The sequence below is a fragment of the Anopheles funestus genome, chromosome 3RL (genome assembly GCF_943734845.2).
Source record: "Anopheles funestus chromosome 3RL, idAnoFuneDA-416_04, whole genome shotgun sequence".
Lineage (NCBI taxonomy): Eukaryota > Metazoa > Arthropoda > Insecta > Diptera > Culicidae > Anopheles > Anopheles funestus.
The window spans coordinates 54600309-54614118 of record NC_064599.1 but is presented as its reverse complement, the minus strand read 5'-3'; the positions used below and the strand labels follow the sequence as shown (position 1 = coordinate 54614118).

General features: G+C 41.7%; 2 protein-coding genes across 3 annotated transcripts; one reads left to right on the top strand and one right to left on the bottom strand.

Annotated features, from left to right (window-relative positions):
* Positions 1–594: 594 nt before the first annotated feature.
* On the bottom strand, positions 595–2188 carry LOC125769438 (selenide, water dikinase 2-like). The gene is made up of 3 exons (XM_049438173.1): positions 1932–2188; positions 1503–1866; positions 595–1440 (listed from the first exon to the last, which is right to left on the bottom strand). The coding sequence occupies exons 1-3, from the start codon at positions 2110–2112 to the stop codon at positions 870–872; spliced, it is 1116 nt and encodes a 371-aa protein (XP_049294130.1). The 5' UTR covers positions 2113–2188; the 3' UTR covers positions 595–869.
* A 272-nt stretch (positions 2189–2460) lies between these two features.
* Positions 2461–4954, top strand: LOC125769435 (AP-1 complex subunit mu-1). 2 transcript variants are annotated; one of them, XM_049438167.1, is made up of 4 exons: positions 2461–2631; positions 2926–4009; positions 4092–4217; positions 4289–4954. In XM_049438167.1, exons 2-4 carry the CDS (start codon positions 2966–2968, stop codon positions 4385–4387), a joined length of 1269 nt encoding a protein of 422 aa, XP_049294124.1. In that variant the 5' UTR covers positions 2461–2631; positions 2926–2965; the 3' UTR covers positions 4388–4954. The 2 variants fall into 2 exon arrangements, with proteins under 2 accessions (XP_049294124.1, XP_049294125.1); XM_049438168.1 differs by having other exon boundaries at positions 2468–2592.
* The last annotated feature ends 8856 nt before the right edge of the window (positions 4955–13810 follow it).

Genomic DNA, 13810 nt, shown 5'->3' with positions numbered 1-13810 from the left:
GTTTGAACGATAAATAACAGCTCAGTAGATAAGTGGGCGATAATCATTGGTTTTAAGAATGTGGTGTGCGTCATTGTAATACCGATATTTCGCGTACATGGCTGCTATTAACAATGGAAAGTATTTTTAGTCGACCAGAATTGGGTTATTTCAAACTTGGTGTTAGTATTCCGAGACAAATGAATAAGGATATCGTTATTAATACACGATGCATTGGTTACCGATCTGGTGCACATTGGGCATGAGACATGACTCGTAAAGAGAAATGCGTTTTGGTTCCGTAAGATTACCACAGCTCATCAAGGATTATAATCCTCTATAGAGCAGTCTTGAAATAGTTCAGGGTCATACAAAAGGACGAAAATAGGACGCAAAGTTGTACGTTCAATAATTTGCATTCAAAAATTGCATCCAACTGATGTCAGGGTTGGGTTGATTCTTCGAACATGATTGCTCGCCGCAGAATGAAAGTTTTCAATTCACGAATTTCGTTTAATCGTTTTTATTTTATGCGTTACCAACCGGTACGAATGTAAACATACATTAGGAAACTATCCAGCAGGCTATTTCGGAACAAGAGGATTTAAATATCTCTTTCTAATCCCGTTAATTTTATTCATAAAGAACGGCTTGGCCGTATTGGTTAATTTCTAATCGCGTTAAAATGCATCAATATATTTTAAAGTTTCAATTGTAATGGATGCCAAACAGTTCTCCTTTTTATGCACTTTATTTCAATCAAACAGAACACAACATTGGTGGATGATGGTTCAAGAAAGCTTTCACAAATTTCCCAGCCGTTGTAGCCTTTCCGAAATTCGTTTCATACGCTTGAAGCCATCTCCACGTCCTTTGCGATACGTCTGATCTTAGGATTCTTCCACGGTTAAGATTTTCAGATTTGGATTCATCTGTACACCTCTAGTGCCTTTTACAACACACCCTACTATCCACGCCTCATGTGCAGTAGATTGTTTGTACTCTTCACAGAATGCTGCTGCGTTCGTGCTAGGTAAACATATTAACAACCCGCCGCTAGTTTCCACCGCTTTACCACCGAGCAGTTTTGTGCTACGACCGAGAACATCCGCTATTTCTCGCACGTTCTTAATGATGGGAAGCGTATCGAGTTGGAAATCTACTTCGGCTTTCTGGAACGATGCCAAATTTTCTGCATGCCCATAGATGCCAAAACCTGTGACGTCTGTAGCCGCATGTGCGTGGTGCTTACGCATTAATTCCGCTCCCGCTTTGTTTAACCTGGACATCGACTCTAATGCGATACGATACGTTTCTTCAATATCGGCCACATTGAAACGCTCCTGTAGTCGGGTCCAGTTTTCAGACTTTTCGTTCATCCAGATGTAAGCATTCGTTGCCAGCTGTGTGCCGAGCGGTTTGGTCAACACTATCACATCACCTTCTGCTGCGTTGTATGGCCTACAAATGAATGAAAATTGCAATCATTTACAATGCCCATCGAGTATTATCTTATCACGTACATTATCAGCTCCGACCGATGACAGACAGCCGAAGCAGCACCACCAATTATACACCAAGGATTTTCCGCAATGCTACCAATCTTGACCGGTGCTTTGCATTCCTTGGCAGCTTCCATAAATCCTTTCATTACCATTGGCACTACCACCTCCCGTTCCTTGTCGGTGAATTCGGTCGGTGCGGTAACTATCAGCTTTATCTGATCGATTTCCGTGGCACCAACGGCAAACACATCACTTACCACGTTGGCTAACGCAATCTTGCCTAGCATAAATGGATCATCGATAAGTGGGTAGAAAAAATCAACCGATTGTACCAAAAAGAGGTCATGTTTGAGCGCTATTACAGATGAATCCAATCCTATTCCTGTGAGGTAAATAAAAATAAAACTTAGCTTATTGGATGTTGATAAATGCCTTCCGTTTACTTACCAACACCCTCCTCCGGGTCATTTTTTTCCTTCACATCCTTATCACCTAATTGTTCCGTGTACACTCCTGCAAGAAGTCGGTTTAGGACATCTTGAGGAACTTTCGAACCTCACCCTCGAAGTGTAGAGAATTTTGTTAGCCGGAAGTCCGGACTAAGTCCGTGGCTTTCCGGTTTGAACATTGCGAGCTGGACCGTTTGTAAGACGCAATAGAATAGACAGAGCTGGTGAACCAAATAGAAAACAGCTGATTTTACAGGTGGTTTTAATTTTCGCCCATGCTGTTTGACGTTTGAGATTCGAACTTGGGGAAACTGTTTCGAAGTTTTAGGGTGTGCTCTGTTAGTTTTTTATATTGGGCGAATACGATACAAAATTAATAAATTTGTAGAGAATAATGTATTTTCTTTAAATTAACTGTAATATCAAGCAACGCACTGCCTTTATAGAGTACGAGAGGGGAATTGTTAATTCACCACACTAGTTCACTGAAATTCCTCCAGGAGCGCGCATGTTCAAAAGAACTGTCAAATTGACAGTCAAATCACTTCAAGAAAAGAAAATTGATGACTGGATTTCTGGTTGGTCAATAATGTTGAAAATTCAGAAATTACGGCTGTTTTAGGAAAGTTATATTGTTGATTTTTCTGTGAATAGATAAAGTGAGTTTCGGACATTAAGTATAATCATTAAACCGTAAGGTATGTAATGTGTTACAATGGTAATTATGTTATGTTTTCGTCTGGTTGTTCGTACGAAAACAATTCTGTGACGCGAACCTTACCAGATGATATCGTGAAAATGGGCTATCTGCTTGTGATAAGAACAAATTGTGATACTTTTTTCACGGTTTGGTTTGTTTGATATAGTCCAGTGGAAAACGCAACTCATTTGAAGTGGATGATGTGGAACCTGGCAGCAAAAACATAATCTGCTTTCGAAGGGGGCGCGAAAATGTAAACATAAGCACTAAATAAACTATTTTCGCTTTTCAGGTCCGTCACCGATTGGGCAGCGTAGACGAATTTGGGAAACATGTCTTCGTCGGCAATTTTCATCCTCGACGCAAAAGGAAAGGTGTTGATATCGCGCAACTATCGCGGCCACATCGATATGGGCGTGATCGATAAGTTCATGCCACTGTTGATGGAAAAGGAAGAAGAAGGGCTCATTACACCGATCCTCCAGACGCCGGAATGCACGTTTGCTTACGTGAAGACGAACAACCTGTACCTGGTTTCGGTCACCCGAAGCAATGCCAACATTGCGCTGGTATTCGTTTTCCTTCACAAGGTCGTACAGGTGTTTACCGAGTACTTCAAGGAGCTGGAAGAGGAAAGCATACGGGACAATTTCGTGGTGATCTACGAACTGTTGGATGAGTTGATTGATTTCGGTTACCCGCAGACGACGGACAGTAAAATACTGCAGGAGTACATTACGCAGGAAGGCCACAAGCTCGAAATACAGCCACGAATTCCGATGGCGGTAACGAACGCGGTATCGTGGCGCTCGGAGGGCATAAAATATCGCAAGAATGAGGTATTTTTGGATGTGATCGAAAGCGTCAATCTGCTAGCGAATGCTAACGGCAATGTGCTGCGAAGTGAAATTGTGGGAGCGATAAAAATGCGCGTCTACCTGTCCGGCATGCCGGAACTGCGCCTTGGCCTGAACGATAAGGTGCTGTTCGAGAGCACCGGACGGGGCAAATCGAAATCCGTCGAGTTGGAGGATGTGAAGTTCCACCAGTGCGTACGATTGTCTCGTTTCGAGAACGATCGTACGATCTCGTTTATTCCACCGGATGGGGAATTTGAGCTGATGTCGTATCGGTTAAACACGCACGTGAAACCTTTGATCTGGATTGAGTCCGTCATCGAGCGTCACGCGCACAGTCGAGTGGAGTACATGATCAAGGCGAAGTCGCAGTTTAAACGTCGATCCACGGCGAACAATGTGGAAATTGTCATTCCGGTCCCGGCTGATGCCGATTCGCCCAAATTTAAAACCACCATCGGTAGCGTAAAGTACGCACCGGAGCAGAATGCCATTACATGGACCATTAAATCATTCCCGGTGAGTGGGGTGTATTACCATTTCGAGGACAATTAATTAAAAACGGTTACTTATGATGAATTTGTTTTGTGGTCTTTTTCAGGGTGGTAAGGAATATTTAATGCGTGCCCACTTTGGTCTGCCCAGTGTAGAATGTGAAGACAGTGAGGGAAAGCCTCCGATTCAGGTGAAGTTTGAAATTCCCTACTTTACTACATCCGGCATTCAGGTAAGTGAGATGAAGAAATATCCATACACATTCCAAGTGCTGATGATCACTTTGCGGTTCTTTGTTTTTAGGTGCGTTATTTAAAAATTATCGAAAAAAGTGGATACCAAGCCCTGCCCTGGGTGCGATACATCACCCAGAACGGTGACTATCAGCTGAGAACGAACTAAAAGTATGCGACGGTGCCTATCGAAGAATAATAGTTAAGTGTCCCATCGTCCCTTTCCCTCTCCTTATTACCATTCTATCTTCATTCTGCACCATGTACGTGTTGTACGATTCAGTTGCTAGCAAAGTGCCCTGAAAGTGAGCACCAACCATCATCGATTGAACCGGAACGCTTTTCTTTAATGTTTTAATTTGCGATGTGCAGTATTATTAACAAGCGTGTCTGTGTTTCACGGATAACGCGAACGTAAGGTAAGCAGCTTCTTCAAGAAACACATCTAGCGAGGGTAAACTTTCCTTCTGTTTAGTGATTTATTTGCTTTGTTTTGCACATTTTGTTCGTTCCATCGTAAAGGGTTCCGTTGAAGTATTGAGGGCGAATTTGAATTTTCAACAATTTTATACTTTCGTTTGCACTTGTCCTGTTTTAGTCGAAATTGTTTTTTTTTTTTGGTCGTGCGTGGTATAATGATTGTTTGCAAAAATTAAAATTTTATGTTTAACGTTAACCATCCTGTAAAACGAAACATGTAGCAAGAATACAGTAATAAAGTAAAGTCTAAAGCCAATGAAGGGTAATCTGATGGAAAGAAATTTACAATGGAAATGATTGACTAGTGAAAACTTTGGATTATTGTTTCTTTCTATTCGTTCTTGTCGTTAATGGTTTTTACGCAGCCCAAAAGTTCAACAAAAAAATAATTAACCTTTTACTTTTGTGATGAAATTAAAAAGGTAAGCCACGTTTTAATTTCCAAACGACATTGGTTCTAATTGGTAACATTTCTTCAAGAACAAAGCTGAGCGCATTAATCACCAGGCGTCCCCATCGCTCAAATTCCATTTTATTTTTTTTTTCTTTTCATATGTGATTATAATTAAAAACTTGTTTAAGAATACCCTCCAATTATTTAACTACAAACATGTTACCGTAAACATGTTTGTTAAACAAAAAGTTCAATGGATTAAATACGATCTTAGTGTAACGAGTTATAATTACATCATATCATGAGGTAACCGTAAGCTTTTTTAATGATGCACCTGCAGCACTTGCAGTTAACGAGATCCATAATCAGTAGCGCATCGACGACAGTATGCAGTCGTTAAACGCCTTCTTCAATAGAATTTGAACTCCCTGACTGATGGCAAACTGCTAGCGTATGACAAGTTTACTATCAGTAGGCAATAGCTGTTGGGGACGGAAAGTAAATTATCCATAGATTTGAAGGGAACGATTCCGGGAACTGAGCGGTCGCGTGTTTGCATCGTCGCTATTGAATGCCATTATAGTGGATGGTTATAATTACTCGCAAAGCTACCGTTCCAGTGGAACTATGCGAATCAACACGTGTACTCCCTTCGATGACGACCGCAACGAGGGCGTTCGTTGCTTCGTTTCGGGTCGATGTGAATAGGGGCCGTTATTGAATTGAGTTGCGATCGTGTTTGGGAAGTGCATTAAGGCAACATCATCATCGCATTCATACGCGTCTATTATAAACATCGAGTCAATATCGTGAAAGCGAACGGAAGACATTGGGACCACAGACATAGGGAGTTTCGGTATCGAAGCCCTGTGTGGATCTCGAAGGAACCAACGAATCTCACGGCGTGTTAGAATAGTGGGGATAGGGCAAAACCGATAGTAGCACTGTTGGCGCTAACGCTTGCACCTACGCCTGTAAACGTGCGTTGGATGATAAAACGTCAGGACACGCATCCGGTTAATGAAATGTGCGTGCGCTGCGTCAAGCGATCGGCCTCTTTTCCATCCAACCACCGAGGAGACAGGACGAGTTTTAGTGTTCGCATCACCCCGCTCACACTCAAAACACCTGTTGAAAAATAAACGTAACAAAGCTAAAACTCTAGCAACGTTTCTAGTGCAAATCTCGTGTGAAATTAAGTGTAATGGAAAGTGAGCATAAAGAAGTATCGACGCCTACTGCTAACTTGGCGATCGATCATCAAAAAAGTAGTGGAATCTCGACGCCTCGTGCTGTCCTGGCGATTGATGAACCACAGAGGAAGGAAGCGAAGCCCCACGTGGGCAAATACGGATCGGCGATATCGCTTGCTCTGTCTGACAGCAGCGATGACGATCAAGTGAGTGCAAAGTATGAGCAGCGCACGGCAGATGAGCAACGCACTGCAGATGAGGTGTTAAAGAGAAAAAAGGAGCTGGCGATCAAAAAAAAGCTCCTCGAGATCGAGCTCGAAATGTTACAATTGGAGAACGAGCACGTGGAAGGTGAACAACGGGATGATACGCAACTATCATCAGACACGCCGTCTACAATGGTATCGGCGGCGATTGCAACACATACAAAAGCAATCCGTAGTACATCGATTAGCATCGGAGGTGCAGCAAGTTCATCAACGGCAGCCGTATCATCGGGGGAACCGAAGCTATCCAGCACGGCGTTTGAACGCGGCAAGGTGTTTGACCTTACAACCGATCTGGTATTAGGCGCTACGATGAATCCGGCAACCGATACAACCATGAGCAGATCAGCAAACCGGGCAACGGAAGCTGAAACGAGTGTTCCAACGCTGTCCAGCACGGCGTTAGACCGTGGAATGGTGTGCGATCTGACGTTAGATCGTGTACCAGCCACGTGCAAGGATGATCAGGTAAGATCACGTGAAGCAGAGCCAACGAGTGAGCAAAAAGAAGCAAGAAAGACAATGCCTCGTGATTTACCGTCCTTTTCCGGAGCGCCGGACGATTGGCCACTCTTTATAAGTAGCTACAGACGAAGTAACAAAGTGTGCGGTTATAATAACGAAGAGAATCTAATCCGATTAACGCGATGTTTAAAAGGCAAAGCATTAGAAATAGTGAAAGGTCAATTAATATTGCCTGCATCGGTACCACGTGCAATAGAAATACTTAAATTCCATTTTGGAAGGCCGCAGGTAGTAGTTAATGTGTTATTGAACAAAATTAAAGCGACACCCCCAATAAGAACGGATAGGATTGAAACTCTAATGAATTTTGGAGTAGCTGTCGGAAATGCGTGTGACTATCTAACGGCAGCAGAAATGGAAAGCCATTTGTGCAATCCTATACTTCTGGAAGAGCTAGTTGATAGATTACCAGGACATTTGCAATTAGATTGGGCATTGTCAAGCCAATGTTACACAATGGAAACAGGTAAAGAAGTATCAATAAGGGAGTTTAATCGTTTTATTCAGAATCTTGTCGCTGCTGCCAGTAGTTTGAAAACTCGTACGGATGTAGTACAGCCGAAAGTTGAAACCAAAAGGGTGCATGGTCGCGTACAACTACATGATGCGGAAAATCAGGCGAAAATAGTACATTGTGCAATGTGTAAAAAAGACGGACATGAGTTAAGGAAATGTAAAGAATTTGAATCGTTGGAGCTAGTTAAAAAATGGGATGTGGTCAGGCAAACGGGTTTGTGCAGAAAATGTTTGAAACCACATGGAAGAAGACCGTGCAAATTTCCTGTAAAATGTAGGCTAGAAAATTGTTCGAGGGATCACCATCCTCTACTACACGCTCCACCAATTACTAACGCTATTCATAATACTTATCATGCGGATCCGTTACAGTTACTTTTTAGAGTAATTCCTGTTACATTGTACAACAAAGACAAACGCGTAGATACGTATGCATTCATAGATGAAGGTTCATCCTTGACACTCATAGACCAATCAATCGCAACCACTTTAGGAATAACAGGTACTAGGGAACCACTTCACCTAAAATGGACCGGTGACGTTACACGCGTTGAGGAAAATTCGGAAATAGTTTCGATGGAAATTTCGGGAAAGAACAAATCTAAATGCTATCCATTAAAGAATGTGAGAACGGTAGAAAATCTTAGCTTGTTTGAACAAACCTTAAGCAAACAATTTTGTCGAAGTTTAAGCATTTTGAAGGAATACCTATCGAACCCTATTACGAACAAGTCCCGAAAATGTTGATAGGTATAGATCATCTGAAAATTGCTGCGCCATTAAAAATCAGAGAAGGCGAGGATTTGCAGCCAATAGCGACAAAAACGCGATTAGGATGGTGCGTCTATGGTGGTAGAGCTTTTGCAACCGAAGATTATCCAAGTTTTCATGTACATGGAACATTCGATATCAACATCAATACACAGCTAAGAATGTATTTCGCGGGTGAAGATTTGGGAACTAAACCAGTGCCATTGCCTGTATCAAAAGAAGAAGAAAGAAGTCGAAAAATCCTTCATGAAACTACTAGGAAAGTAGGAGGAAGATACGAAACAGGTTTATTATGGAAATTTGATGAAGTTGAATTACCTGATAGCTATTGTATGGCGTACAAACGACATAAACAATTGGAACGGAAACTTTTGAAAAATCCTATCATTAGAGAAAACATAACTAACCAACTGCAGGAATATGTACAGAAACAGTATGCGCACGTAGCCAGTGAAGAAGAACTGACCTCTGTTGAGGAGAGAAAAGTATGGTACCTCCCGATAGGTGTCGTAACCAATCCTAAGAAGCCGAACAAAGTTCGGATTGTATGGGATGCGGCTGCGACTGTAGGTGAAGTATCATTAAATAGTATGCTTATGAAGGGGCCTGAAGAACTGATCGTTACAATTCTACCTTCTATATATTTTAGGTTCAGGCAGTATTTGTATGCTGTTAGTGGTGACATTCGAGAAATGTTTCACCAAATCCGAATCAGAGCAGAGGATAAAAATGCTCAACGATTCCTGTGGCAGTCAGATCCGGATAAAGAACCCGACATTTATATATTGGATGTAGCAACCTTTGGTTCTACTTGCTCTCCAGCGTCGGCCAGATATGTGAAGGATCTAAATGCACAAACATATGAAAAGGAATATCCTAGAGCATACGAAGCGATAGTCAAAGAACATTTTGTAGATGATTTTGTAGGCAGTTTTGAAACTGTTGATGAGGCCAAAGAGGTTGCTCTACAAGTTAGGTATATACATGCGCAAGGAGGATTTGATATGAGGAATTGGATTTCCAATAATAATGAAATATTATCTCATTTAAAGGGATCGAAGCAAGTTGATGGAAAAACTTTAGGCGTGCAAGGAGATCAGTGGAGTGAAAGGGTGTTAGGTATGTTATGGCTCCCCTTCAGTGACACTCTTGCCTTTTCGACAGCAATTAGTGATGATATAAAGAATTTCATTAAGCTCAAGAGTAGGCCAACCAAAAGACAAGTATTGAGATGTCTTATGAGTATTTTTGATCCATTGGGCATGATTAGCCATTATACAATACAAGGAAAGATATTAATGCAAAACATTTGGCGCAAAAAACTTGAATGGGATGATGAAATAGGTGAAGAACATTACTCTACATGGAAACGGTGGACAAAACTATTTGATAAATTGTATATATTGAGAATACCTAGGTGTTATTTTGTAGGTGCATCTAGCCAATTGTATAATTCTTTACAGATGCACGTATTTGTTGATGCTAGCGAAGAAGCATACTGTAGTGCAGTATACTTTCGCGTGGAAGGGCGAGGAAAAGTGCAATGCACATTAGTTTCCGCGAAAGCAAAGGTAGCACCTTTGAAAACCTTATCAATACCGAGGTTAGAGTTGTTGGGAGCTGTGCTTGGAACAAGGCTAGCCGAGTTCGTACAAACTCATCATACCATACCTATAACGAAGCGATATTTCTGGAGCGACTCCAACACGGTTCTTTCATGGATTTTTGCGGATCATAGAAAATATAGTGCTTTTGTAGCCTGTCGTGTGGGTGAGATACTCAGTACGACCAATCCAACTGAATGGCGCTATGTGCCTTCGAAGGAAAATGTTGCTGATGACGGCACAAAATGGGGCAAAGAACCGAATATGGACTTTGGATCCAGATGGTTTCAGGGGCCTGATTTCTTGTACAACCCTGAGAATAAGTGGCCACAGCTAAAGACTAATACTTTAGCTTCCGTAGAAGAACTTAAAAGTCAACAACACTTACATGTGTCAAGCGCACCTTCAAATATAATTGAATTTGACAGGTTTAGTAATTTTAGTCGACTTCATCGAACCTTTGGTTGGATTCACCGATTTATTAGTCGTGCTAGATTGCACAAGCACGACAGCAAACACTCACATTTAACCAGAGAGGAATTAGCGTTAGCAGAGGAAACAATTTGGAAAATTGTTCAGAAGGAAATCTATCCCATTGAAGTAAGAATTCTTAAGTCCAGTACGGAAAATCAAAGATGTATTCCCAAGGATAGTGCGCTGCAGCAGTTATCCCCCTTTATGGATGAAAAGGGAATTCTACGTTGTGAAGGTAGGATCGAGATGATGGATGATTTAGCATTCGATGTGAAACATCCAATCATACTACCTCGCAAGCATAGAGTAGTTGAACTACTTATCCTATATTATCATCATAATATGAAACATGCTCACCAGGAAACTATAGTAAATGAACTTCGTCAAAAATTCCACATCTCTAGGATGAGGACAGAAGTGAAAAAAGTGATTAGAAATTGCCAGTATTGTAGGATTCGTAAGGCAATTCCACATACACCTAGGATGGCACCTTTGCCACCGGCTCGTCTAGCAGTTTCACATAGGCCATTTACTTACGTCGGTTTGGATTATTTCGGGCCAATTTTAGTCAAAATTGGTAGAAGCAACGTAAAACGATGGGTAGCCTTATTTACGTGCCTCACGATAAGAGCTATCCATCTAGAGGTCGTGCACAGCTTGACCACGGAATCTTGCATTGCAGCCATTAGGAGGTTTATTGGCAGGAGAGGCGCACCTTTGGAAATTTATAGTGACAATGGCACTAATTTTCAGGGCGCTAAGGCTATTTTGCAACAAGAGCTAAATAATATAAACGGTGAATTGTGTCGAACCTTCACGAACACTAATACACAATGGCATTGTATTCCACCAGGAACACCACACATGGGTGGAGCCTGGGAAAGAATGGTCAGATCAGTAAAAGTAGCAATGAAGAGTGTAGCCTTTGATGATCTAAGAAAACTCAATGATGAAGGTTTAAGCACCCTGATAGTTGAAGCAGAATTTTTAGTTAACTCGAGACCGTTGACTTATCTTCCTATAGACTCAGAAGAGGCAGAGGCTTTAACGCCAAACCATTTTTTGCTCGGATCCTCATCGGGAGCAAAGCAACCACCAATAGACTGCATTACATCCGCGTTCAAAATGAAGGAAAATTATGAACTCACTCAGAAGAAAATTAGTATGTTTTGGAGAAGGTGGATAGTAGAATATCTTCCCGTAATAACTCGTCGTACTAAATGGTTCGAAGAAACGGAACCGGTCCAAAAGGGTGATCTAGTTTTCATTGTAGATGAAAAAAGAAAAAACAAGTGGTTGCGAGGGAAGGTGGTGGATGTTTGCCAAGGATACGATGGTAGAATACGTCAGGCCTTAGTCTATACGAAGGAAGGAACGTTTAGGAGAGCAATATCTAAATTAGCGAAGATTGATATACGTTCCTAAGCGTAAATGAAATCACATTGAACATGAACTCACAAAAAGGGAAAATCGAAATATTGAATTAAGTAGTTAGAAATTAAAAGATTAAATAACTTAGAGGCGGCGTAGGCGAGTTAGTATAAGTGAACTGCGTTATACATTAAAATTGTGTTCATTGATAAGCGAGTTCACGGGAGGGGGTGTGTTGGCGCTAACGCTTGCACCTACGCCTGTAAACGTGCGTTGGATGATAAAACGTCAGGACACGCATCCGGTTAATGAAATGTGCGTGCGCTGCGTCAAGCGATCGGCCTCTTTTCCATCCAACCACCGAGGAGACAGGACGAGTTTTAGTGTTCGCATCACCCCGCTCACACTCAAAACACCTGTTGAAAAATAAACGTAACAAGCACCATTCGAATCTTAGAATCGCGTAATATGTCGTTTTAATATGCATAAATTATTGAATTATTCCGAGAGCCACTAACGGAAGCTTTTGAGTGCAGCAGCAGCAGCAGTTCCTGTGTGGAACTACACAGAAGTGTGTATCTCTACGGCGGTACAAAACCGCCCACCTTCTCATACATATTCAACGAAATGGAGGAAGGTTTGCATGCAAATGTGTCTCTAAATATGAGACCGTCGGGTGCACGATCGTTTGCCATTGGCTTAATGTGTTTTTCGGAAAAGCTCAATAAATAAAATGTTGGCGCGGTTTTTGGGGAATGAACGCGGTTATCCATAGTTGCGAAACGCATTAAGTGTGCCCATGTTATCGCCGCGTCTTCTTTAAGTGGGGGAGAAAGCGTGCTTTATGTGATAGTTTGTGGGTTTTTCGTTGGTTTCTGGAACGAGCAGTAAATGTGATGGAAATGGTAAGAAACATTTGGCACTATAGTTCTTGGTGGGAGCGATAAACAGATTTACAAGCGTGTAGAAGTCAATGGATGTTCAATGAACTTTTCAAAACATTGATTCGAAGTTTGTTGCTTGTTTTTAGCATTGTCCCTTCCCGACGGGTTCGCGTGCGCCCGTGTGTGTGTGTGTGTGTGATACGAAAAATCGTAAACTAGAAAAGGGCAAATGATTGTACACCAGAGAGTGTGAAAAGAAAGCGATCGATCGAAAGAAAAATCAAAACTTTTAACGAGTAACCAGAAAACCGAACAAAACCATCGTACGAAAAACGATGTACTAGAAAAAGGGACACAAGCAAACCGACGCAATGCAACATCCAACATGTTCCAACAAAGAGCAAAACCAAACAGAAAAACAGAAAAACAAAAAGAGAGATAGAGAGAGGAAGCCTTTACCACGCGTTTCGCAAGCAGCGAGCCGTCCGCGATCAGATGTTTCGATTCCTGCGAGGGCAATAAAGAACTGACAAGAAAACCGCAAGGCAAAACTTCGGAAGTTGATTCGTTTCTCAGCTACCGCGACAATGGATGCGCCGGACACAAAAGGTTTTTGGGTGTGAGGAGAGGAATGGAAGGAGGGATGGTGAAATTTTCCAACTCCTTCGAACCGCTTTCCGTCTGTATGGGTAGTAGTTTTGGTTTATGTTCCGTTTGTTGTCAGCTAGTTTGTCGTTTTATTGTTTTGTCTACAGTAGGGATGAAGAAAAACGGGAACGACACGTCTACAAGCATACAAATATAGCCATGGTGAAAGTTTTGGCCAAGTGTTTGTATGTTTTTTTGTTCTTACTGTCGATTTGTTTCTTTAGTTGTTTGTGGTTTTGTGACTATTATTGCCGGGTGGTTGTTGGATGGGGAACGAATTTTCCCACGATCTACAGATGATGCAACTTGCAACAAGACGATCATCGGTTTTGTACAGTGCATCCATGAATAATTATGGAATATTTTCTTTAGCGAAAGTGTTGAACGATTCTTGAAAAGAACATGGGAAAGTAGGTCTTGTAAGTTGTTGAAGATGATGTTGCACGTTATTACATCCTATTTTCCT